The sequence below is a fragment of the Colletotrichum orchidophilum genome, assembly GCF_001831195.1.
Source record: "Colletotrichum orchidophilum strain IMI 309357 chromosome Unknown Scaffold_12.1, whole genome shotgun sequence".
Taxonomy (NCBI): Eukaryota; Fungi; Ascomycota; class Sordariomycetes; order Glomerellales; family Glomerellaceae; genus Colletotrichum; species Colletotrichum orchidophilum.
The window spans coordinates 165,103-187,389 of NW_019172968.1; the positions used below are offsets into that span (position 1 = coordinate 165,103).

At 53.2% G+C, this 22,287-nt stretch overlaps 7 protein-coding genes across 7 annotated transcripts; 5 read left to right on the forward strand and 2 right to left on the reverse strand.

The window, feature by feature from the left end:
* Positions 1-734: 734 nt before the first annotated feature.
* On the forward strand, positions 735-1,889 carry CORC01_02169 (uncharacterized protein; the record flags this gene model as incomplete). The annotated part of the gene is made up of 1 exon (XM_022613820.1): positions 735-1,889. One exon carries the CDS (start codon positions 735-737, stop codon positions 1,887-1,889), a length of 1,155 nt encoding a protein of 384 aa, XP_022479614.1.
* A 1,930-nt stretch (positions 1,890-3,819) lies between these two features.
* CORC01_02170 (uncharacterized protein) lies at positions 3,820-4,731 on the forward strand (the record flags this gene model as incomplete). The annotated part of the gene is made up of 1 exon (XM_022613821.1): positions 3,820-4,731. The coding sequence occupies one exon, from the start codon at positions 3,820-3,822 to the stop codon at positions 4,729-4,731; it is 912 nt and encodes a 303-aa protein (XP_022479615.1).
* Positions 4,732-6,252: 1,521 nt separating this feature from the next.
* Positions 6,253-6,850, forward strand: CORC01_02171 (uncharacterized protein; the record flags this gene model as incomplete). Its single annotated transcript, XM_022613822.1, has 2 exons — positions 6,253-6,391; positions 6,585-6,850. The coding sequence occupies 2 exons, from the start codon at positions 6,253-6,255 to the stop codon at positions 6,848-6,850; spliced, it is 405 nt and encodes a 134-aa protein (XP_022479616.1).
* Positions 6,851-7,932: 1,082 nt separating this feature from the next.
* Positions 7,933-8,322, reverse strand: CORC01_02172 (uncharacterized protein; the record flags this gene model as incomplete). The annotated part of the gene is made up of 1 exon (XM_022613823.1): positions 7,933-8,322. The coding sequence occupies one exon, from the start codon at positions 8,320-8,322 to the stop codon at positions 7,933-7,935; it is 390 nt and encodes a 129-aa protein (XP_022479617.1).
* Positions 8,323-13,961: 5,639 nt separating this feature from the next.
* CORC01_02173 (KH domain-containing protein) lies at positions 13,962-16,035 on the reverse strand (the record flags this gene model as incomplete). Its single annotated transcript, XM_022613824.1, has 4 exons — positions 13,962-14,074; positions 14,130-14,295; positions 14,352-15,814; positions 15,891-16,035. Coding segments are annotated over 4 exons (1,887 nt in total), but the record flags the coding sequence as incomplete, so codon positions are not given.
* A 1,843-nt stretch (positions 16,036-17,878) lies between these two features.
* CORC01_02174 (uncharacterized protein) lies at positions 17,879-18,346 on the forward strand (the record flags this gene model as incomplete). The annotated part of the gene is made up of 1 exon (XM_022613825.1): positions 17,879-18,346. The coding sequence occupies one exon, from the start codon at positions 17,879-17,881 to the stop codon at positions 18,344-18,346; it is 468 nt and encodes a 155-aa protein (XP_022479619.1).
* A 1,255-nt stretch (positions 18,347-19,601) lies between these two features.
* On the forward strand, positions 19,602-21,797 carry CORC01_02175 (plasma membrane fusion protein PRM1; the record flags this gene model as incomplete). The annotated part of the gene is made up of 1 exon (XM_022613826.1): positions 19,602-21,797. One exon carries the CDS (start codon positions 19,602-19,604, stop codon positions 21,795-21,797), a length of 2,196 nt encoding a protein of 731 aa, XP_022479620.1.
* Positions 21,798-22,287: the final 490 nt, after the last annotated feature.

The window sequence follows — 22,287 nt, forward strand, 5'->3', positions numbered from 1 at the left end:
GACTGACACGAGGAGTGACGCTGGTAGATGAGCCCCTGAATTTCTGCAATTGCCGTTTACTGCGGCTGACACCCAGGGTCTTACATTCGGTTCGCGTTGAGCAACGCCGGTGATACATGGCAAAGTATCGCGAGGGCTCACAGCCAGTCCAGCATCCAATTGCCAGCGAACCATGTTGTTCCATCTGACTGGTGCCGCCGAAATAAATTGCCGACGGTCCCGGCAACTGCTCCGGAGCTCAGGACCGATCGGCCGTAACAGTCGGAGTCAATGTCTCGCCGGCGGGCCGCTGGACTTATTATTCCCGTGCCGCTCCGGTCTGACCAAGGCCCCGTATGTGTCCATCAAGACTCAGATATAGACACAGAAATGTAGCCAAGACCTCAACGTGAATCCCTTAGGATTCCGTTGAGACAACCAGAGTCCCGTGCGGCAGGGATTGAAGCCGAGGCACTTACCGGAAATGGTAACCTTACCAACCTTAAGATGATGACGACAAGACCCGAAAATAGGGCTGAGAATGCGCTGCCTAACGGTCTTTTAGTGACCCGTCCATCCCATTGGATTCCGACTACCTTATACCTGACCTCACCTCTTCTCCCTCCCTTCGCTTGACCCCGAACGTTGACTGTAACCCTCCCCAGGACTCCAGGCTTCATCATCGGATAGCTCGCCGGCCATAAAAACGCTTGTTTTCGAAAGTCTACCTTGCATAACCCCAAACCCAAACCAACATGGCATCGAACCAGCCCGCCGGCGCCGCCGGGCCCCTACCAGCCATGCAAGAGCTCTCACCGACGACGTTCCTCTACGACCCGCCCTCGGCCGTCCCGGACCCGAACTCACCCAAGCTCGTCGCCATCTTTAGCTGGATGTCGGCCCAGGACGTCCACATTGCAAAGTACACCTCGCGGTACATGGCCATGTACCCGTCGGCCAGCATCCTGCTCGTAAAGTGCCCTTTCATCCACACCCTCTCCACGCGCATCTCCAAGCGCCAGATCAAGCCGGCGGTGCCCGTGATCCGGACCCTGGCCGACTCCACCCCGCCGTTCTCCTCAGAGACGGGGCGGGCCCCACAGCTGCTCTTCCACGTCTTCTCCAACGGCGGCGCCACCAACCTCGCCAAGTTCCTCGAGCTGTACGCCGACGCCGACCGCGCGGGCCGTCTGGAGCTTCCGTCCTACGTGACGATCTACGATTCCTGCCCCGGCGGGTTCCACTGGATGCGCAGCTACCGGGCGCTCTCGGCCTCGATGCCGCGGATCCTGGCGCCGCTGGCCCACGTCTTCATCGGCTGGTTCTGGCTCTTCCACGTGCCGCTCGGGCGGGTCGGATTCTTTGGCAAAATGTGGGCGGCGCTGCGGCAAAAGGCGCTGCTGGGCAGCGAGAGGCGGCGGGCGTACCTGTACAGCAAGGAGGACGAGATGATTTACTGGGCCGACGTCGAGAGGCACGCGGACGAGTCTGCCGAGGTCGGGTTCAAGGTCCGCAAGGAGAGGTTCGACGGGAGTCAGCATGTTGCGCACGCTAAGCTAGATTCGTCGCGGTATTGGGGCCTGGTGAGGGATGTCTGGGATGAGGATTTGGCAAAGACCAAGGTTGAGCCGCCGCCGCCGACGACGACGTCTGCTGATGCCCCGTCAGAACCAACGCCAAAGGCCACATCTGAACCTACCAACGCGACTCCAGAACCTGTAAAGACGACACCAGCAGCACCGCAGGCTGCGCCGGAGTCTCCCAAGCCCAATGCAGAATCGCCAAAGGCTGCTCCGCAACCTGAGCCAACCAAAGCGGCCCCTGAACCGCCCAAACCTGCACCGCCGCCACCGGAGATTGCGCCTGCGAGGCCGAAACGGCAACCAACACCACCTCCAACCATTCAATAAACCGGCGATGCGCGAACTTCTGCTGATTCAAGCACTTATCACCTTGATAGATGATAGCTTTTCTTTGGCTGTAGATGGGTAGATTGGGGATGCGCGTTACTGTAGACTTCCATGAAGAATCATATCATGCCAAATTAGGGTTGGGAACACTGTCCCATCAAGGGCGGTATTGAACTGGTCCGAATTGGAGAAATACATGCTCTCGCGAAGACGGAATGAGAGGGCCTTGCCATGAATGAAGGCAACGTTCAACAAGTTCACTTTAACAGAATCTGACCCACAGTTCGCCATCGATCCTCTCGCAGCATCTTTATTCATAATCATGAGAGAAGCAGTGATTGGAGCACGCGCGTAGGTTGAGAGGTATTGTCCAACCCGATTTCGTCCACGAGTATAGCTTCTCCCGCCTCACTTCCACTCTTCTTGATAAGGGCGCCTCACTTACACTCTTATTGAGACGGGAAATTCTTCCTCCGACAGCCTGGGTGACACCAGGGGAACTCTTCATTGGTTCTATCCCATGCGGCACTCACAGCCTGCAGGTAAGCCTGACGCTTGAGAGGCACTGCTGTGGCTAAGCTGCCACGCAGCCTGCTCGGGCTTTCAAAAGCAGATCAACCCCACCGATGTGCCCACGCGTCAGGCTCGCTCTTCTTCTGACCGTATCTGACGCCTAGCTTTCTGGCTACCCGCAATCGCTCCTCCCCGCCCCACGACACGAGCCTCAAATTTTTTAGATCGCAAGACGCAACGAGTAACGAAAAGAAAAATAGGACATCATATCTACAATGGCAGGAGTTTTCGGAGCCGTCGTCAGCGCCTTCACAGTCGTCGAGATTGCGGGTAAATTGGGCTCCTGCACGATCAAGCTCAAGAAACTTTGGAATGAAGTTCAGGAAATACCAAACGAGATCAATCATCTCGTCGAACAGGTTGAAATCCTCAATTCTATCCTGACCGAGGTAGATAGGGAGTTCAGCCAGGCTGGCGGGCCGTCCATTGGGACATCAGATGGTAGTCTGATGTTGTGCCAACAATTGGCGAATGATTTGGAAATTCTGGCGACAGACTTACAGCAACAACTACTTACGGCCAAGAAGTTTAGAAGGAAGATTGTGAAGCTGAAAGTCACTCTTAAGAAGGACTTGGTACAGAGTTGTCAGCAAAAGCTACAGAATGCCTTTTCAATGATGCTCCTGACACAGAACACGAGAATATTGTAAGAGCAAGAATGCAATTTGCGGTACGAAATTTCTGATTCATTCTGCAGTGCCGCTATCAAGACCATGAATCGACCGCACTCAGTTCAATCTGAGACAGCGGAATTGAACACAAATTCCATCGAGACTGGCCCAAGCAGACACTTGAAAACGGTCGAGGAAAATATTCCTAACGGCAAGAATTCCAGCCCCCTTTTGAGAGAATCTAGAGTGAAGCCACTCCCGCATACGCAGTCTTCTTTTTTCGGTGGTTTTACCAGCCGGAGCCTCCCGCACTCCAGATACTCCAATGTTCAGGGTAGATATATACGCAAGTCTGTGAATTGCAAGAATGTCATTAACACTGTACAGTTTATCAGGCACGGTTACAGCTACCGTGGTGGATGTCGGCAAGAGTCTGGGACGTCCAAACATACAGAGCGTATGCTGGATGGAAGTTCTCCCTGAGAGCTTGGACTGTTCGACCTTATGATACTTCTATATTCAGTTACACAAAGGAAGGTAGCTGGGAACTCGTTCTGCGTGAACTCGACGAGCATCGGGCATCTTTGTTCGATCGTGATGAGAACGGACGAACACTGCTACATGTATGGGTCTCTATGTTTATTAAATCCACAATGTTGAAACTGACACTAATAAAGATTGCATTCGATTGGGAATCACTGAATATTATCCAGAAGTTGCTCAGCTTGGGCTTACATCTGGACGATATGCGTGATCAGAAAGCCTCGCTCCTGGCGTATGAAGGCGTGAATAACAACGAGAATCCGGAGGATGCACTCGAGCTTTTCAAAATCTCGGTCTACGTCGCTCTCGATGACAACTTGGAAGACTTTTTCGTTCCCGGAGAAACCAGCGACAATCTCAGTGCCATCTCCAGTTTCATATGGCGGGTCCCACTAGTTCACCAATACGCGACCAAAAGCCTAGCGAAAACATACCACCAGCTCCCACTAGAAGCACGCTATGCTCATCTAGACTGGTCCCAAGTTGATCCACAGATACTGCTGAACGATATTCAGAACGTCAAAGGCCTGCAGCCTGCAGACTTCTGTGCGATACTCGATTCATCCTGGGAGACTTCTTTGGAAAACTTCGCGAAAAGATACTCGTACGTTTCTTCAACCCGCCTTGATGTCAGTGAGCAATTCCCCTGGAGGAAACTTGCGCGGTGGATACTTCGGGGAGTATCGTTGGAAAGGCTAAGCATGAAAACTTTTGAAAACTGGGAGGGGAATCATCTCACGGCACTCTTTTCTGCTTTATTTTTGATCAAAAGGAGTCCTCGGATGTGCGAACGTGACACATCCGAGTTCTTGTCAATGTGGCTGGAAGATGTGCAGTCCTCAGGTAAAGACCTTGCAAAATATGGCAGCCAAGAGAAGGAAATTTTCATGGGCGATAAATTGCTGCAGGATCGACGCTTGGATGTCTTGTTTGACTACTCGTTCCCAAAAATATCTTGGACCGGTATGCGGCTGGTATCTTTCACGTATGGGCCCCAGCCTGAAGATTGGAAGCTTGTATGGGGTTTGGAGGCCGAAGAATATGCCGGCGATTTTTGGTACCTGGTTGAGAACCCGCCTTTGCGTATTCCGGGAGGATGGGTGGAAGATGACTAGTAGAAGATAATAGCCAGCTTTCAATCCTCGATGCCAGACTTGCTCAACTTTCGACCTTCTACAAGTTTGCTTTTGCCCGTACCTTGATCGCTGTCTTCCTCACGGCATCGTGGAGACTTGCAAGACACGTCAGGGGGTAAGCTGACATTTGGAAACAAAATCTAGGTCTGGCATTTAACGCTAGCTGCATGTTCGATATATCAAGTGTCCCATACAATATGGTTTTAACGCCACCTGGTAGTAGAACTGTGGCAGCTCTACCAATCGTGATATTGCGCTTCATCAGTTGTTTAACAAGGGCATCAGCTGGGCTTGGCCGTGTCATTCTCGCCTATAGTCAAGTGCGCACTTGTGCACTTGGATCCCTCAAATTCCTCAAGAGACCTGAGAAGAGTCCTGGACAATGCCAACTCATTCATTCTCCGGGTACGTCTTCGTATGACCAGTGCCTTCTGTAAAGCTAGGAGCACAGCATATAGAATTTTGAGTGAAGTGACGAGAAATAGCCAGGTCTCGCCATGACTACAAGAATGTCTCTGAACTGCGATCTTCCCGGACTGAGGCTGAGTGGTTAGTCTTGAGTCAGGCCGGCAGCAGAGGGATATTTGACCAATCATGGTTTCATACTATTCAGAAACGCCCTTAGCAGGTATTGGACATTGCCGCTGATTTTTTAGCTGGCGAGGGAGGGTGGGAGGCTAGCAGGCTGGTCCGCAATTCAGACATCGTCGTGGCAACCGACCTGCGCAACTGCGCACTCGATCAACTTTGGCTCTCGTGCGGCCCATAAGAAGGCCATGGTTTCCACCCCAAGTACTTATAATGTGCTTTCTAGAATACTAGGTCGATTCATTTGGCTACGACACTACAACAGCGCAGCCGTTCCAAAACCAGCTGAAAGCTGTTGATGAACTCATTGACAGGTGAACGAGTTACCCCATCTGTTGAGCACGCTCTATGTCACTCGGAAGAACACTACACAGATAAACGACGGCAACAACGCAATGACGAATACAACAGGCAGCAATTCAGACTACATTCTCCCGCCAGTCCCGGGGTAGGCTTACCGATGACCGGGTGGGCCAGTCCAAACTATGAAGAGCCTTCTATTAGCAACTTTGTTAGTATTGTACCCTACTTAAGGCCGGTCTTCTGCTTGATTACTTCTGCTTTTGTACGCATCCAGTCGTCGGAAGAGATTCATGATGTACTGGCGACTGAGGATGCTGTTGGGTCAAAGGCTGTGCGGTGGGTGGAAAAGGCAGTGGCGGACAGAGAGGTAAGAATCGTACCGGCAAAGATGAAGGCAACGACAGCGACGACGGGGATGATGGCGACGAGAGGTACGGAAAGATACTGTACCTGCAACCTCAGGATATGCTACTTGCATGAACCTTCTTAATTGTAAACCTCTAGCAAACCATAGGGAGACCTTGTGTGCAAGTCTGGGGCGGCCTTGTGTACATTGCTTGCAGTATATCTTTGGATACCTTGCCCTTGAAATAGTTCTCTTCTAGGCTAATGACCGGTAACCTAGAGAGCATCTCTTTCGCCGGCATGGGAGATGCAGCAGATGTCGACAACATATCAGATGTCAAGCTGCGTTGGACTCGCACCTCAGAGTCGCTCAGCTTTGCGAGATCATCACCGAATCAGATTTGTGTGGGGAGTCCGAATTTGGGCCCGACATTGAACGTCACCTCAGGGTCAGGCCATCCCCGATACGAACTCAGGCAGAAAAGCCGAAGCAGGTATACAGGATTGTCTTCGAAGTCAGAGAAGATGAGATGCCCACACCTTGTGAGTTACACTCCGATTAGGGTGCAAGGTAGACAGGACTAAAACCTCTGCAGACTACGATCACGACATCGGGGCTCTCGATCGAGAAGACACCTGGAAAGAATACGCTCGGCGCGAGATCGTGATCCTCCTACGAGAGCGTATTGAAGCTGAGGTGATGAAGAAGATTCGCGAGCGCAGCACCGGAACTCACATCCAGGCTACGAGGCAATGTTCACGAGCTGGAGCTCACGCTGAGGCGAAACTTCGAAAGCAGACAAGAGAAAGCTTGAAACTCGGCTCAAGAAACCATTCCAACGAAACTGCTGCAGATCCGTGATGAAGCTCCGATGCACATGGCACACAGACACCCAGGAAGGGCGAGGGACAAATGACTTTTTCCCCAAGAGAGAACGCTGGGGTGTACGACAACTCTGCAGCGGTGAACTTTCAATTTCACGCACTACAGCAGCCATGTGTCCCTTCATTATTCATCGGACCTCAAGAAAGTGCTGCGGTGACACGGGATCAGGGGAGAGTGGGAGGGGAATAAACTTGGGAACCTTCACTATGGGACGATGACTTTGAACTCAGGTCGTGTATAACAAGGGCACGAACCGAACTTTGAGAGGGATGAAGCTGTCAAATACAACACCATATAGCCTCTCTTCACTACACAGGTTAGGCACATGGCTCCGCCCCACGTTCGACTAATCATCGAGAACGACATTAGGACGCATCGTGCTGTGGCATCACGCACTGGCGAGAGAAGTCGTAGCTCACACACCAGGATCTTGGTAGCGGAGTTGCGAGCACGGAATAAGGGGCTCAAGTTGTGAAATCGATTACGCTTTTCAATTACCTGGGACTCTTCTCTTGCAAACGAGCGGTCCATCGTGACCTCTCGATGCCGCGAGGGAACATACGAGATGTGTCGTACATTACCCGCATGCCAAAAGAAGCGGATCCCCTCACTAAGAGCTCCCCTCCCGATCGCCACGCCACTAACGTCCTTAGGTAAAGGTAGACTAGGGTATTTTCCCTCTCCCTCAAGAATGCTGCGGAGAGCCCGCCGCCGTCCTGCCACACCAGTGACCTTGAAGCCAGTAATTTCCCAGAAAAAAACGTTATTGCCTGCCTGTTTGTCCTGATCATTGTATTCGTCATGTGCCTGTGATGTTGCTGATGTGGTTTCCAATCGATTGATGCCAATGCCAATCCCACAATGCGCAACACCATCGCGTCCGTGGTATACCGAGTCCCGAAGCCCCAATGCTCATTACATGTAGTCCTTGTCGAACACCAAACGCCTTGCCAGGAGTAGAGAGAGAAGAGGAAGAGATGAATCAACAATCTTCCCCAAAGTTCGAACCGTGTCATATTCCCATGACTACCACCCTGAAGCCGCGAGCGTTCTCGAGCTCACGTCCTCGCCTTCTTCTTCTTCCTGCCATCCCCCTCGTCCCGGCCCCTCTTACTCGAGCCGGGTTGCGGTATTGACGCTGATGATGACGATCCTACTGCTGCTGCTGACGACGACTGTTGGTATGGCTGATACTGCTGATGTTGATGATGATACTGCTGAAAATCCTGCTCACCAAAGTCCATACCGGCAACGCCTTCGTCCTCGCCGGCGCAGGCGTCGCATTCCTGATCAAAGGCGTGTGTCTCGACGTCGACGCCACGCCGACACGAGCCGAACTTGTCGGCGTTCTTGGCCTCGAGGCACGAGAGCTGCTGGGAGAGGTCGGCCCAGGTGAGGGATTCGTTGCAGCGGGTGCAGGTGCCCGCGAAGAGCACGAGGCGGCACATTGCTTTTGTGTGTGTCTCTCAAGGCGGTGGTAATTGTGAGGTGTTGTTTGTTTGAGGGGACTTAGTAGGAGGAACACGAGATCGAGAGAGGGGAATGCGTGTTGTCGAGCTCCCCAGCACCGGAGGTGATTGTTTAACGAAGAGCTTATTTCGCGGGTGGTCAATTAGGTAGGTAGGACAAGGGAAATAGACAAAGAAGGATTTATGCTTGTTTATCGACCGTTTGGAAGCCAGTTCGGAATGACCTTCGAGGGGTAAACAGGTGAAAAATTAGTAGAGGAGAGGAAGAATGTTGAACGGCAGAAGAAGGATGAACTAAAATCAATCGTCGACGGATGGGCAGCCACAAGCTTTCAAAGGATCGACACGGGGGGGGCCCTAGCACATCTCGATAGAAAAAAGCGAGCTTCACGGGTGGATTGACACACTGACAGGTACGGATACACAGGACAGCATCAGAAAAGGGGAGGGGGTGAGGAGGGGGGTGTGTATGTGTGTGTTTGAGGGGCCGACTGGTGAGAGAGAGAGAATCAGAGACACACTGGAGTCAGAAGCGAGAAGAGCCAAGCCCAAGCCTTCTCTCGGAAGTGAATTGTGAGGAAAGAAAATGAAAACCAAGGAGAAGACGAAGAAAAAGCAACAATCACTGATGAGAAGGAAGCGCCAACAGCCAACCGTCTTGCAGTAGGCCATCATGCGGGATGCGGCTTAGCCTCGCCCTTGCGCCGCCGCCGCCCAGCTGCACATCAAGACGCGAGACGAGAACTGAAAATGAGAAGCGAGCTGCGATTGCCGTTGGCTGTAAGTCAGTCAGTCTGTCTGTCCATGCCATGCATGCCATGCCATGCCCACGTCCATGTCCCCCCCTCCTCCCCCCGTCCATCCGCGTATGTGCTCCAACTTTCGCACGCCCCAGCACATCCACTCGCGGCCCGCGGCACTCTGCCGGGGAACACAGACAGGTTTCCCGTCGTGCGAGCCTGTGTCTGTGGAGTGAGTGAATGTACGAATAGGTAGGAAGAACGTCTTCGTCGGCCACACTCCTAGGATCACGAAAAGAGGGGGTGGGACGGACGGGATGGGGGTTGAACGAGGCGAGAAAGAGAGAGAGGAAGATGGCGTCTTGCCCCCGAGACATTTCTTGCAGTGACATTCCAGGCAACCCGGTCTGCCAATGTGTGTAGCTTTTCTTCTCTGTGGAGATGAGGTGATTTGAACGGAGATGGCTTTTCACCCCAACGGCGCTGAGACATTTTGCCGAGCCTCCTCTTCGCTTCACATACGCACGCCCTATGCGTACGTAGCACAATCTCGCCAATACACACATACTGATTCATGAAAAGAGCCCTTTCCACCTTGACACTTGAGCAGACGAAAGTCGAGAGTCAGAGTCAGAGAGACAGAGACAGAGACAGAGAGAGATGCGCGGGAGGTACGGGAGGCATGGGAGGCACGCGGCGCAAAAACAAGCTTTGAGATGGGATTGTCTTGGGGCCGGGCGAAATAAGCAAGCAGGGATCGCGAAGCGAGCAATGCAACGTGCCCCTTTTAGGATAGCTCCGGGATCAAGCTCCCTTGCAAACGGCAGACCTCGAGCCTTTTCCCTTCCCGCATTCCTCCATCTCTGAATCTCTGAGTGCTTCGGCATGTGTCTCTCTCCTCGAGAATCACTAGTCATCAGTCAGTCTCCCAGAGACCGCAACCCTCACCTCCTCTATTCCTCTATTGTGATGGCTTCGGATACATCCGCAGATCATGAGGGTTTCGAAATTCTGTTACATCAACACAGCCTCATACCACAATGCTAAACGCTCCCCTTCCCCCCTCACGACACCCCCCCCAACAAGCCATCCTGCATTGCAACCTTGGATCGGCACATGCAAGGCCAGATGAGGCAGACGGTCGAGTGGACGCACAGTCAGACAACCCGCTTCCACAACCACCAGCGCACGCGGCACGGGAGCGTGGGCGGCGGCCGCACGCCTTTTGACTCAGAGCCGTTTTCCCTCTTCGCTCGCTCGCTGGCTCCAACAGCCTAGACCCTTGATCTAAACACAGCGCCTTTTTTTCTTCCTTTTCGTGCATCGAAAAGCTGTCCGTTCAACAAACTTTCAAGTTGACTCGGGAACATCAACCTGAGCACCTCGTGCGCGTGGCGCCTCTTTTCAATCCGTTGTTTACGTACCCTAGGGCAAAGTCACCGCCATCCATCTCTGCGCGCCTGTTATGGCCAGCCGATGGGATGAGAAGACCACCAGTGACTACCTTACTTAACCTATCCTCGGCTTTTCTACCGTATAAGGTATGATAGGTTAACGAATCGGCTCCTGATAAGCAAGGAGGCTTGGACATGACCAATGTGGGGGAGGAGTTTTTTGCGAGTCATTGTCCTCCTCCCCTGCACGGCATGTCAGTTCATCACGTCTCTGTTCCCACTCCAACCTTAACTTTACTTTATACTTCTCACTCTCGTCATCAGTAAAACGTTGACAGGTGGGAAGGGGTGGAGTGCAAGGTCGAGTTCGGTAGGCGGTCGACCGCCCGTGCATCAAATGTCTCGCATGGAATTTGCATTGAACGGCAGTCCAAACTGTATCTGTCGCTCGCTCGCCGTGTCTCGCCTACGGTGTAGAGACAGAGGCAGAGAGAGAAAAGTAAAATAAAAAAAACTTTTTGTCAAATCGTCTGGCAGCTCCTTGGCGTGGTGTCGGAGATATTTCCCGCCGTGCAGAACTCTCGACTCGCTCGTCCTTCCGCACGCATTGACAGTGCGGAATCGCAAGCATCACATTTTTTTCTCTCTCTTCTTCTTCATCATCAGATGAATCGTTTGAAAAGCTTACGTGCCAACACCAATAGAATCTTATCGCCATGGAGAGGAAAAGAGAGATACCTAGGGAGATAGAGAGAGAGGACATAGCACATAGCCCAGCACGGACTTGAAGCTTGCAGAGACTACTTTCACATGTGAGATAACCTCACGTACATCAATATGCACACGCAACCGCACAGGCAAGGCTCTCGCTACTGCTACTGTACTTCCTCATTGCCCACAACCTGCGAAATGGAAGCCAAGACTTCAGTCCGATACTGCAATAGTCAACTTGCAGCGGATTGCAAAAGCAAATCTCAAGCCTGATGTCGCGCAGGCCGCAGAGGGCCGATAAGCGAGAGAGAACAGTCTGTTCGATGACACCACGACTCAAAGGACCCCTTTTCTCTACCTCACAAATCCTTCTATTCTCTTGCAATTGTCAGTGTCATCAAAACGGCGATGGTCAATCAGATCGGTCGTCTCCACGCCTCGAACCATACCTCTCGCTTGTGTGCCGGTATTGATGGGCATGCTAGAATCTCTGCCGTGATGATCGGCCCCGGTCTAGGCATGGCCAGATATGGCAGTTCATCGTCCACCATTTACCACGGATGCAGTGTGGCCCTCTCCATGCGCAAGCTGTCAGTAGAAGGGTGATATGTAAAATGGTTGGTCGAGTCTCATGAGCATGCCCCATCTCCGCCTACTTTTGCCTCTCGCCTTCTTATCCATCTTCATCGTCACTACCCACTATGCCGTAACTAGATCGGCTCAGGGCTGTCTATGAGAATAAAAGTTTTGAAAAGAACCAAGGGTCTGACAAAACGGCCACTATGAGATTGGTGAATGTCTATAATCACGGCGTAAAATCACACATTTTTTGCCCCTCCCCCCCTCTCCAACACCCTTCACCAACACCCTTCACAAGCCATCCAATCCGCAAAGCAAAGCAAATCGGTGTACAGCACATCGAAGCATCATCACTCTACAATCTACACTCTCACTCTCATCCGAGAGATTCAAGCGGTCAAGCGATTCCCCAATCCTACATCATTCCCATCTCCGCCCAACCGTCCTCGGTGGTCGGTGATGGAGACTGTTTGAAGAATTCATAATTGCGATACCATCGCGCCTGGGCGCGCGAATGGTACTCATGTTGCGCCAATTCCCATGTGAAGATGGCCCCAGCTCATTCCCTCGCACCTTACCACTCACCTTACCACCCACCTCACGTTAAAATTCCCTCCTCATGCCGTCTATCCCGTCACGTCTCGGGAGGCTCAGCTTCCTACACATCCGGAGGGGGATGGGGGATCACAGCGTCCGCTTCGCACGTGGCACCACGGACGTTTGTCCATCTACTGACCTAAACCTATTTCCAAACTGCATGTAAAAAGTAAACACCCGCGCCCGCCCGCCCACTCTGTTTCGACGACAAACGCCCTATCTATCAAAGAGGCGTTTCCAAATTGTTGCGCGCAGTCATAAAGAGTGATCAGCATGCTTTGGTTATCGTCTGGTGGTTAAGGGAAAAGAAGCGTAAACAATGCCACCCCCACGAACAGGACTAAGAAAGGCAGAGCTGGCATGTGATTGACACAAGAGTTAGTTGCAGTGTACTTGTGCCATGCACATTTTGCCTCGCGCCTTTGTCGTTCATGTTGTCGTCCATGTTGTCGCTGCTGTTGTCCCTCTCATAGTTCGCATCGTTCATATCAAAGGTCTCGACACAGAATGGATAGGGGAGAAAAGGGCCATGATGAAAGCAACCCTCATACCTACACATACATTGTCTTAGAGTTCCACTTCCTCCACCATTTCTACCTTGGGTGGGACATGTGAGATCAGAAGAATTCGATTTGACTCGGAATTAACTATTATACAGAGTGCGCTTTTTGTTTTGTTTTCCCCCCTTTTTCCTGTTTGCACCCCTAGTCTGCATCGTCCACCAGAGAGAAAGGAGGTTGGGAATCAATTTGCATATCGCATGAAGAGATGCCGGTCTGGCATTGCACCCACAGAGATTGTAAAGGGAAAATGGACTATACGATAGAACCCTTGGAAGCAAGCTTTACCCGGGGAAGATTTTGCCGCGCAAACCACAGAAAGATTCAGTCGAGACCATGCAGTTGAGGCGTAGGCGGATGCCATTGCCGAGAGCAAAGTTTGTCCTCAAGAAAACCGCGCCCAAGCGGCGCCCTGCAGCTGCATCATAATAGCAGGCGAGTGTCTCAAAAGTACATCATGGCCACTCTTGTAAATGTTCCACGAGGTAGAGGATACCAGAGGCGTCAGATCCAGGGACGCTCGCAAGTCCCAGCAGAATGGTATCCTCGCCGTCACATAGGCGTCAAGAGCGTGCATCATGGAGAATGGGGAGTAAATCCATGTCGCAGAGCAGCATTACGCACCATGTCCATGTCAAGAGTCGAATCCCAGTCATGACAGTCAAGGATCATGCGCAAGCGAGAACGTGCCATCATCATCGTCAAATGCCAGGTTCAGTGCATCGAGATATCAGCGAAGGAAAACCAGAGGCAGCCTGTCTCCCTCATCCGTATATGGCCTTCTCCCATTTCGTGATTTTGTCCAAGAAAAACAAGGTGGGCGCTGTGCTGTTGCAAGTCCAGCGGAATAAGAAGGTATCAGTCGTCGAATGAATCGTAAATGCACACTGCCATGAGCCTCCAGAGTCAACGTGCATGTGCGGCGCTTCAGTATACGTAATGCGAAAAGAGGCATCAAGTCGGGGTCCAAGGCAGGCAAGTGATCAATCACATCACACAAGCATGTCCCCTACTGGAAAGGGCGCATGTGGAAGCCTCTATGAAGCTCCAGGGGGGGCAGCGCCCGGCTGACCGGCCGCGCCGCCGCCTTGTTGCTGCTGATATACGAGGGACTGGTACCAAAGGGCGAGGTAATTCTGATATCCACCGTCTGCAGCATGTTAGTACACGATTTCAGGTGCTCACGTTATCCTTCATAAACTCACATTGCGCATACGGGTCGGCCCCGTCGGCTCCAGCGGGAGCTTGAGCAGCTGGTGGGTTAGCAGATCCTGATGCTGATGGGTTAGATCCCTGTTGAGAGTAGCTTCTATCATAGTCTTGGTTTTGACGACCGCGACCACCGCCACCGCCCCCAGAGTTCTTCTGACGCTGTTATCCCGTCAGTGTCTACTTCGTAAAGTGTAGAGCCGACGCCTGTCACTTACCACTGCGTCGACCTTTTCTTCAATCGCTTGCTTGGCCCTGGCGATACTGTCGCGCGAGCCGATGAGGGCAATCTCTCGTTGAACCTCGCCTGGACCGGAAGACTGGGCAACATTGATCTTGCAGCCAGTGCCGTTCTGCATGTCACGGATGGTCTCGCCTCCCTTGCCAATGATCATACCCACGGCCTCGGACGGGACGTAGATGGCATCGTTAATCTTGTCCCCGCCGCCGCCCCCACCGGCCCCGCCCATGGGTCCAGAGTCTCTCTGATGACCACCTTCGTGCCTTTGGGGCTTCTTCGCTGGGGCAGCGGGTTGACCCTCGTTTCGGCTATCGCTGTCAACGATCTCCATTATCAGATCCTTGGCTTGAGCAGCTGATTCGCGGGAGCCGATCAAGTTGACAGGACGAAGTCCATTAACACTCTTAGATTCGCCAACGATGTTGATGTGGCAACCGGACCGCTCTTGCAAATCGCGAATGGTCTCGCCACCACGACCGATGATCAGGCCCACGGTCCTATCGGGAACCATAATCTGCATGCAGTCCTCACCGTCGCGCAGAGCTGCCGCTCCAGCTCCGGCGGCAGCGGCGGCAGCGCTTGTTCCAGGTGGTCCAGCGCGGTGGTCGCGGGGAGGGGGTCCCTTGGGGTTCGCAGCGCCACGGTTGATGGCGCCCATGCCGCTATCGTCAATGATGCGGTTGATGGCCTCCTTGACCTCACTGCGCTGTGCCCTGGGACCAGTGATCTTACACTGACGGAAAGGGCCGTTATCGCTGGAAGGAAGGAACTGCACTCGGCAGCTGGACTCTGACTCGATCCTACGCAGATTCTCCCCCTGTCTACCGATAATGAGGCCAACGAGACTCGACTCGATCTGAATAGTCTCTGCGTTGTCGTCGCCGCCGGTTCCTCTGAGGGGAGATCGCTCTCGGCCGTTGGAGTTGCGAGGAGAAAAGGTGCGACCACGCGGGCCAGGGCTGAAAGATCGCTCGCGGCCGTGGCCATAGTCTCGTGGGGCAGGGCGGTCATCCCGGCGCTCGTCTCTGTAGGGGTTGAAGTTGTCGCGGAACTGGTCGCGACGATTGGAAGGAGAGCGTGACCGTGAGGATCTGCCGTAGCGAGGATCCTGGCCGCGGGGAGCTTCGTTAGAGTAGACGAGGGGTCGGTCGTAGGATGCCACGCCTTTCTCGGCAGCGAAGGCCTTGGCCTGCGCTATGGCGTCGGCGATGCTGACGGTGCCAGAGTTGACGGGACGGATCGAGCTGAGATCCAGACTGCCGCTGGACGAAGGCTGGGGCAATCCGGGGTAGCCACCGCCGCCGCCATAGGGAGGCGCACTCTGTTGCGGCATCGGGGGGTAGGATGGTGGCGGCTGGCCGCCAGGAGGAGGAGGATAGCTGGGTGGCATGCCGGGCTGTCCTTGGGTTGGCGTCGAAGACGTGCCTCTTTGTGCTGCGCCTGGAGAAAGAAATGCAATCAGTCAAGGATGTTCGAGGGTGCAAAAGCATATTCGCGTCGAGTTTCGGGTACCTACCTAGGGCAGCGAGGATGGAGGAAATGTCGCGAGGTGGTTCGGCCATTGTGGCTGTCGCGTATGAAGATGACAGGGCGCGATCAAAGTTGGGATTGTGACTTGTCAAAGAAGAAGCCAACGATCTTGTCGGAGGGTGGAAGACTTTTGCGCGCAAGTGGAATTTTCAGCGCGGCGCAGAAATGATTCGGATTGATTCCGAGAGTGGGTTTGATCAGGTGACAAGGATGCGTGTCAATGCCAACAAAGTCACAAAATGAGGTTGCTAAATTGGTCTGTAAACAATCACGGCCTTGATTAAGTTGAATCGCGAATGATCTTGGATGGCGTCAGCTTGTCGAGGTGTGTAAGACAAGCTGAGGTGCAAGATGTGATGGCGAGGTTTGGGAGTTTGGCGATACCGCCTGCCGAAAACAGATTTCTCCTTCCCGTGCAGCGTGGGTTGAGCTGTGATGCGGCAAGGGGCAGGAGGAGGCTGGCAGGCTGGAAAGTGGCATCCACTGCCATCCAGTAAAAAAGTTTGTGGATGGATCGGACTATTATTCTTCCTTTGGCGACCGCGCTTCAGGCACGGTCCCATCCCTCTGGATCAGACAAGCCAGGCACGTGATAAGGTCATCTAAGCCAGGACTGTAAGGATATTCGCAAGGTATTCCGCAATCGTGGCACAGGCAGGTCAATTCATCACTCGAGCGTTTCTTCTCATAGCCTCCATGTCGTCACCATGGGCAGTCTGAAGTCATGGGTGACTACGATTCGAGGCATCCGAATGACGTGCAGCCCTAGCCAGCAGCCAGCTTGACTGAGCCAGAATGACTGAGACTGGATGACTGGGTGGTCTCGTACGGAGGGTTTTCACGTGAGTTTGCAACCATGCAGGCTGGGCTCAAGGCGCAGCTCAAGGCAAGTCATGTCAATGCAATGAGAGACACAGTTGGACTCAGCGATTGCCTCTAGAATCTTTCACTGGTACGATGCGAATCGGGGGGTGAGACTGCACCGACATCCAATGCGATCAATCTCAAAGCAGACTTGGAGCGGGAGGCCTACGAATTTTATAGGCGCAACTGACCGCGAAGACTGTCTTTGAATGACAGGTGCTCAACTATCAGTTCCTGGACCAAAATGGCAAGCGCCGACCTCATGGCTGGCGGCGATGAGTTCTGCAGCGAAGCGCCCATCGTCGTACCTGGAGCGCACAGCGCGGGCCACCGCCGGCCAATCAATCTTTGCCAGCGTCAAGACTTGAGACGACCCCATAGAAAGAAGGAAGGTAAGTGGGTGCGTGGGTGCGTGGGTGCGGTGGTGCTGTAGTGTAGGTAGTGTAGTGCACAGGGCAAGTGCGAACTTCTTGTTTAGTGGAGCCATTGCCATTTGCCGCATCATTCCAGGTTCCTTGGGCTTCCAGGCTGGCTGCGACCGCCGATGGTACCTGGCTGGCTGATCTTGCGAAGAAGGGACGACGGAACAAATACAGCTGCAATGGCGACCTCGCCCTCGCCCTTCCCCGACTGCGCCTGCGCCTCTCATCGGCAAGAGGAGGGCACCGTCGGGAAAGGCAGGAAAGAAACAAGGCATCGTGGCATCTCACCCTTATCTGTCTGTGCCTGATGACCGGCCAATGTCATGAGACAAACATTCCTGGGATGCCACGATTTGTGGGATTTCAACAAGCTTTTCCCACCGTCTGACCAAGATCAGCCTCCCAAAGACCGTTCCTGTCGCAAACCGGTTTTTAGCATTCCGCCGTGGTTAGTGGCAAAACGCTTGGCATCGATCATTGCTGGATGTTGAATGCTTAGCAAGGACCCAAGGAGCGCAAGGAACGAGCAGCCAGTCAGGAATCGCAACACCATCAAAATCATCAAGGGTCCATCTCCACTCTTTTGCCATTATCCTGCCCAATTCCCACCATTCTTGCCATCTGTTCACAAGGATTATTCGTTAGCGGCGAGAGCCGAACTGCCTTTTCTCCGCGACGATTGGACAAAATGTTTGGCAATACCCTCAGGGGTCCCCTGCAGGCGCCAGCCATCCGACGCCTCTTTTCCTCCACTGGCTGGCCATCTTTGCTCTGTTCCTGCTTCGCCCTCACAGCTCTCTGCGGTACCTCACGTACCCTCCCCGGTCACCGTGACCCTTTGTGCAGTTTCCGAGGGCAAACCACACAAACCTCTCGATGTCCCCGGATGCTCCAGCAAATGCAGAATCGTCCAGACCAGCCTAACCAGGCCAACTCACTGTTTCTCCGCCCGCAACGGCACCAAATCCGTCCATGGCTCCTCCGCCGGGCACAGCCACCGGCAACCACCTGGTCTGCTGGCGTGAGGCGTGACTCGCGACGGGGATGCTACTGGAGCGGCGCCGTCGACCTTGCACCCTCGCGCCAAACGGTATCTTATCCTCACTACATACGAGGTGGGCAGCTCTCCGCAATAATACCCCGGCCTTGCCAATGACGTCGCAGCGCATTCTTGTCGTGAGCTCTCTGGATCAACCCGAGCCTATGAGCAAGACCGGGTTGTGTTAAAATGCCTTCCATCCTCTGCTACACCCCCAGAAGGGCGACTTTTGGAAAGATGGGCACCATTCAACCGTTGCTCCGTGGTGTCCCCTTGTACAGTGACTCAAATCTCGGATTGTATATCACTCTCGAGTTCGCCCCCATTCATGAAGCCACCAACGGTTGGCCTGACTTGAGTAGGGCTATAGCTCTTGTGATAAAGCAACCGAATCTCACTCTGCAAGTTTCAAGCAAGAGTCTCATCGTTCGATAAGACCTCATTGTAGGAGCAACCAAAACAACTCACAACTTACCATTCTCGCCAAGCAAACCCACTCGCAGCCCTCTCTCTCTCTCTCTGTCTCTCTCTCGCTGTCCTCACATCGGGCCCTGGCCTCGACAAGACGGATCGAGTCTATCGTTACAGGGCGCAACATCATCCGATCTGACTACGGACATCACGACGTCAAATCTCGAGAGCCCCATTCTGTCTTCCGAAAATATCGCCTTGCCTTAGCAGCGTTTGGGCAGCCGCTCATCGTGACCCCGGACGGCAGATTTGGTTGGCTGAGAGCGGCCGCTGAGCGCGGTTAGAAAACGGCCATCGCCCAAATCCACCCTCACCGGGTGTCGCCAAACGAAACAAAGATTTGGGCCAAGTCGAGGTAATTTCCCTTCAAGGCCACGGCCAAAGGGCCCCTTGCTGGCTTTCTTTGGCATTGTGGTGTGAATCAGGTAAGCCGCCTTTATTTTTCTTTTCTCGATATTGTTTCCCTTGTTGCGCGGCTATTGCTAGGTGATTCCTCGGGCCTGGCCGTGTTAGTCGGCTTCCTTTTTATTATGTGTGCTGCCCAGTCACTTCCGTCCGCTCTTGTCTCTGTCGTCCTTCCAAGTCATCCTCGTCCTGTGTATTCCTATCCCTTCCCGAAAAAGCACCCCACTATGGATGAATAGAAGCTTGTTCAGAAATCAGTTGTTGACGGGTTTCCTTTGTCACTCCCCCTTCCTCCCTCTCCTTTGACTCTTTTCCTCTGCGTGTCGAGTGATTCACCTAATTTTATCACCACTCTCAACGATTAATTGCTCCTCGACGTCGACCGCCGTTCTATTCGCTTCATTTCTGGCATTCGCCTTTTTTATTTCCTCATTATTCTTTTCTGCCGGATCAGAAATATTCGCTTCAGCTTCTTACAATATTCGATAGAACCAAAATGTTTTCCTCACGGAATCGCAAGGAGGAGGAGGCGGCCTACCCGGCCGTCCCCGACTCTCTCAGGTCGGACTCACTCGAGATGGCGGAACTTAGAAAGACGCAACAAGCGCGAGCCGATACTTCTCCCACCATAACACCATACCTCAGTCTCCAAGCCAGGCTCTCTCAGATCTGGCTGAACCGCTGGACGATCCTGCTACTACTCGTCCTCCTCAGAGTCATTCTGCTCATTGCCAGTCTCAACGATAATGTCGACGACGCGAATCAAAAAGCCCTCTCTGCTTGTACAAAAGTTGAAGACATCGGCAGCGCCATGGCCTCCATGCCTCACTACCTTTCTGTCGGCGTCAACGAACTGTCGGCGAAAGGCATCGAGAAGACCCTCGACGGCATGGTTGCCGCGCTTGGACTGGTCCTCACTGGCGTTCAAAACCTCATCATCTTCGTCATAAATATGATGACCTCGATGTACACCTGCCTCATCACTGCCTTCATCCATGGCGGTCTCGACGTGGCCTCCGACGTTACTAAGAAGATCACTGACGCCATGAATAAGGCGGTTGACAACATCAGCAATACCATCGATGACGAAGCCAAGAGTCTATCGAACGGCATCAACAAGGCCGTCGAAGCAATCGAAAACTCCGTCCTTGGTAGTGTCCTGCCCGACTTCCCCAAGGTCGACTTCTCGGGACCCGTCAACAACCTGCGCGACCTCAAGATCGATACCAGCGGCTTCGTCAGCGACCTCAACAAGCTCAATGGTGACCTGCCCACATTTGAGGAAGTCCAGAACATGACGGCCGAGGCCATCTCGTTCCCTTTCAACCTGCTTAGGCAGACTGTCAACGATGCCTACAAGGGCTACAAGTTCGATCGATCAGTCTTCCCTGTTGCCCAGAAGCAGGCGCTCAAGTTCTGTTCGACAAACAACAAGATCGCCGACTTCTTCAACAACTTGCGAGACATGATCCAGAAAGCTCGCATCATTTTCATCGTCGTCCTCTCCATCCTGGCTGTGCTGGTCATCGCACCCATGGCTTGGCTAGAGATTAGGCGCTGGAGACGCGAGCGGAAGCACGCTCAGATCATGGCTAGCCACCAATACGACTCGATGGACGTGGTTTACATTGCTTCCCGCCCGATGACCGCCACCTGGGGGATCAAGATCGCTTCCAAGTTCAAGGGCCGACGCCAGATCCTGGTGCGGTGGGCCATTGCGTATGCTACATCGCTTCCCGCTCTCTTCGTTCTGGCTCTTGCTATCGCTGGATTATTCTCCTGCCTGTGCCAGTACACGCTGCTCAAGGCTGTTGAAAGACAAGTGCCCGCCCTTGCCAATCAGGTTGGCGAATTCGCCGGCGAAGTCGTCACCTCGCTCGAGGATGTCTCCAAGCAGTGGGCTGACGATGCCAACGGTGTTGTGCTGTCGACACAGAACGAGATCAACCAAGACATGCTCGGCTACGTCACGAATGCAACATCGGCTGTCAACAACACATTGAACACATTCACAAATACCATGACGACTGGCCTGGAGACGGTCTTCAACGGCACCATCCTCATCAACCCCATCAAGGATGTCGTCCGCTGCACAATCGGCCTCAAGGTCGAGGCTGTCCAGAAGGGACTTACCTGGGTCCACGATCACTCGCAGATCTCGTTCCCTCTTTTCGCCAACGACACCTTCAGCCTCGGCGCTCAAGAATCCATCTCGGGCGACTCGGACCTCAAGACGTTCCTGGCATCACCCTCGAGTGTGTCAACCGACGAAGTCACCGGTGCCGTGACGCATGTCACCGACATGCTCCGACGAGGCATCATCAAGGAAGCGCTCATTTCTACCGGCATCCTTCTCATCTACGTCATCGTAGTCCTCATCGGCATCATCCGCGCCTTGGTTGGCATGGCTATGCCTGACAAAGGTCGTGGCGAGGGTGGGTTGCGCTACACCGGAGACGATCGCCCAGCAATGAGCCCGAGAAGCCCGCCCAGATATCACGACAATGACTCCCGATTCCCACAGTTCGGTAGCGATGCGTCTGCTGTGGACGATGACCACTACTCGAGTATGCGAGATGAGAAAACGTTGAAGAAGACGAGCGTGCAGAGCGGCAGGGCACAGCCCACGGAGGGCCATCAACGACAAAGCTCGTACGGACACCTTGACACAGCCTCATCTACCAAGTTGTAGAATCATGTCTACGAGGTATCGACCACAGCAACAGAAAAGGGGGAAAAAAAAAGACATCAGGTTGGAGACCTACCTACCTCCGGCCTGGGCTGGACCGAGGCCGAGAGATACCCCTCATTTACGACAGGTCTGAAAGATAAAACGAAGAGCATGATATTCTGGCGTTGGGCCATGACGATCAGGTACTTGAAATTTCTTATGGAAAGGGAGAGGGATGGAGAGGAAATACTTCAAAAAGATACCAACGGCTCAGTCGCCGCATCGTTTGTTTTCGATTCTACAACGGATCTCATTTTTTGCGCTCTGATTGACATCAGTCATCAAACTTTGCATTCTCTAGAATCAAGTTTTGGTTCTGTAGCGGCGTCACCGACCTACCAGAATGTCTACTCAGTATATACCTCCTAGGTAGTTCAAGATTGAATATACTGCCAGCTGCAACCAAAAACTCTAAGTTTTGTTCACTAGTGATGTGGCCGCTTTAGAGAGG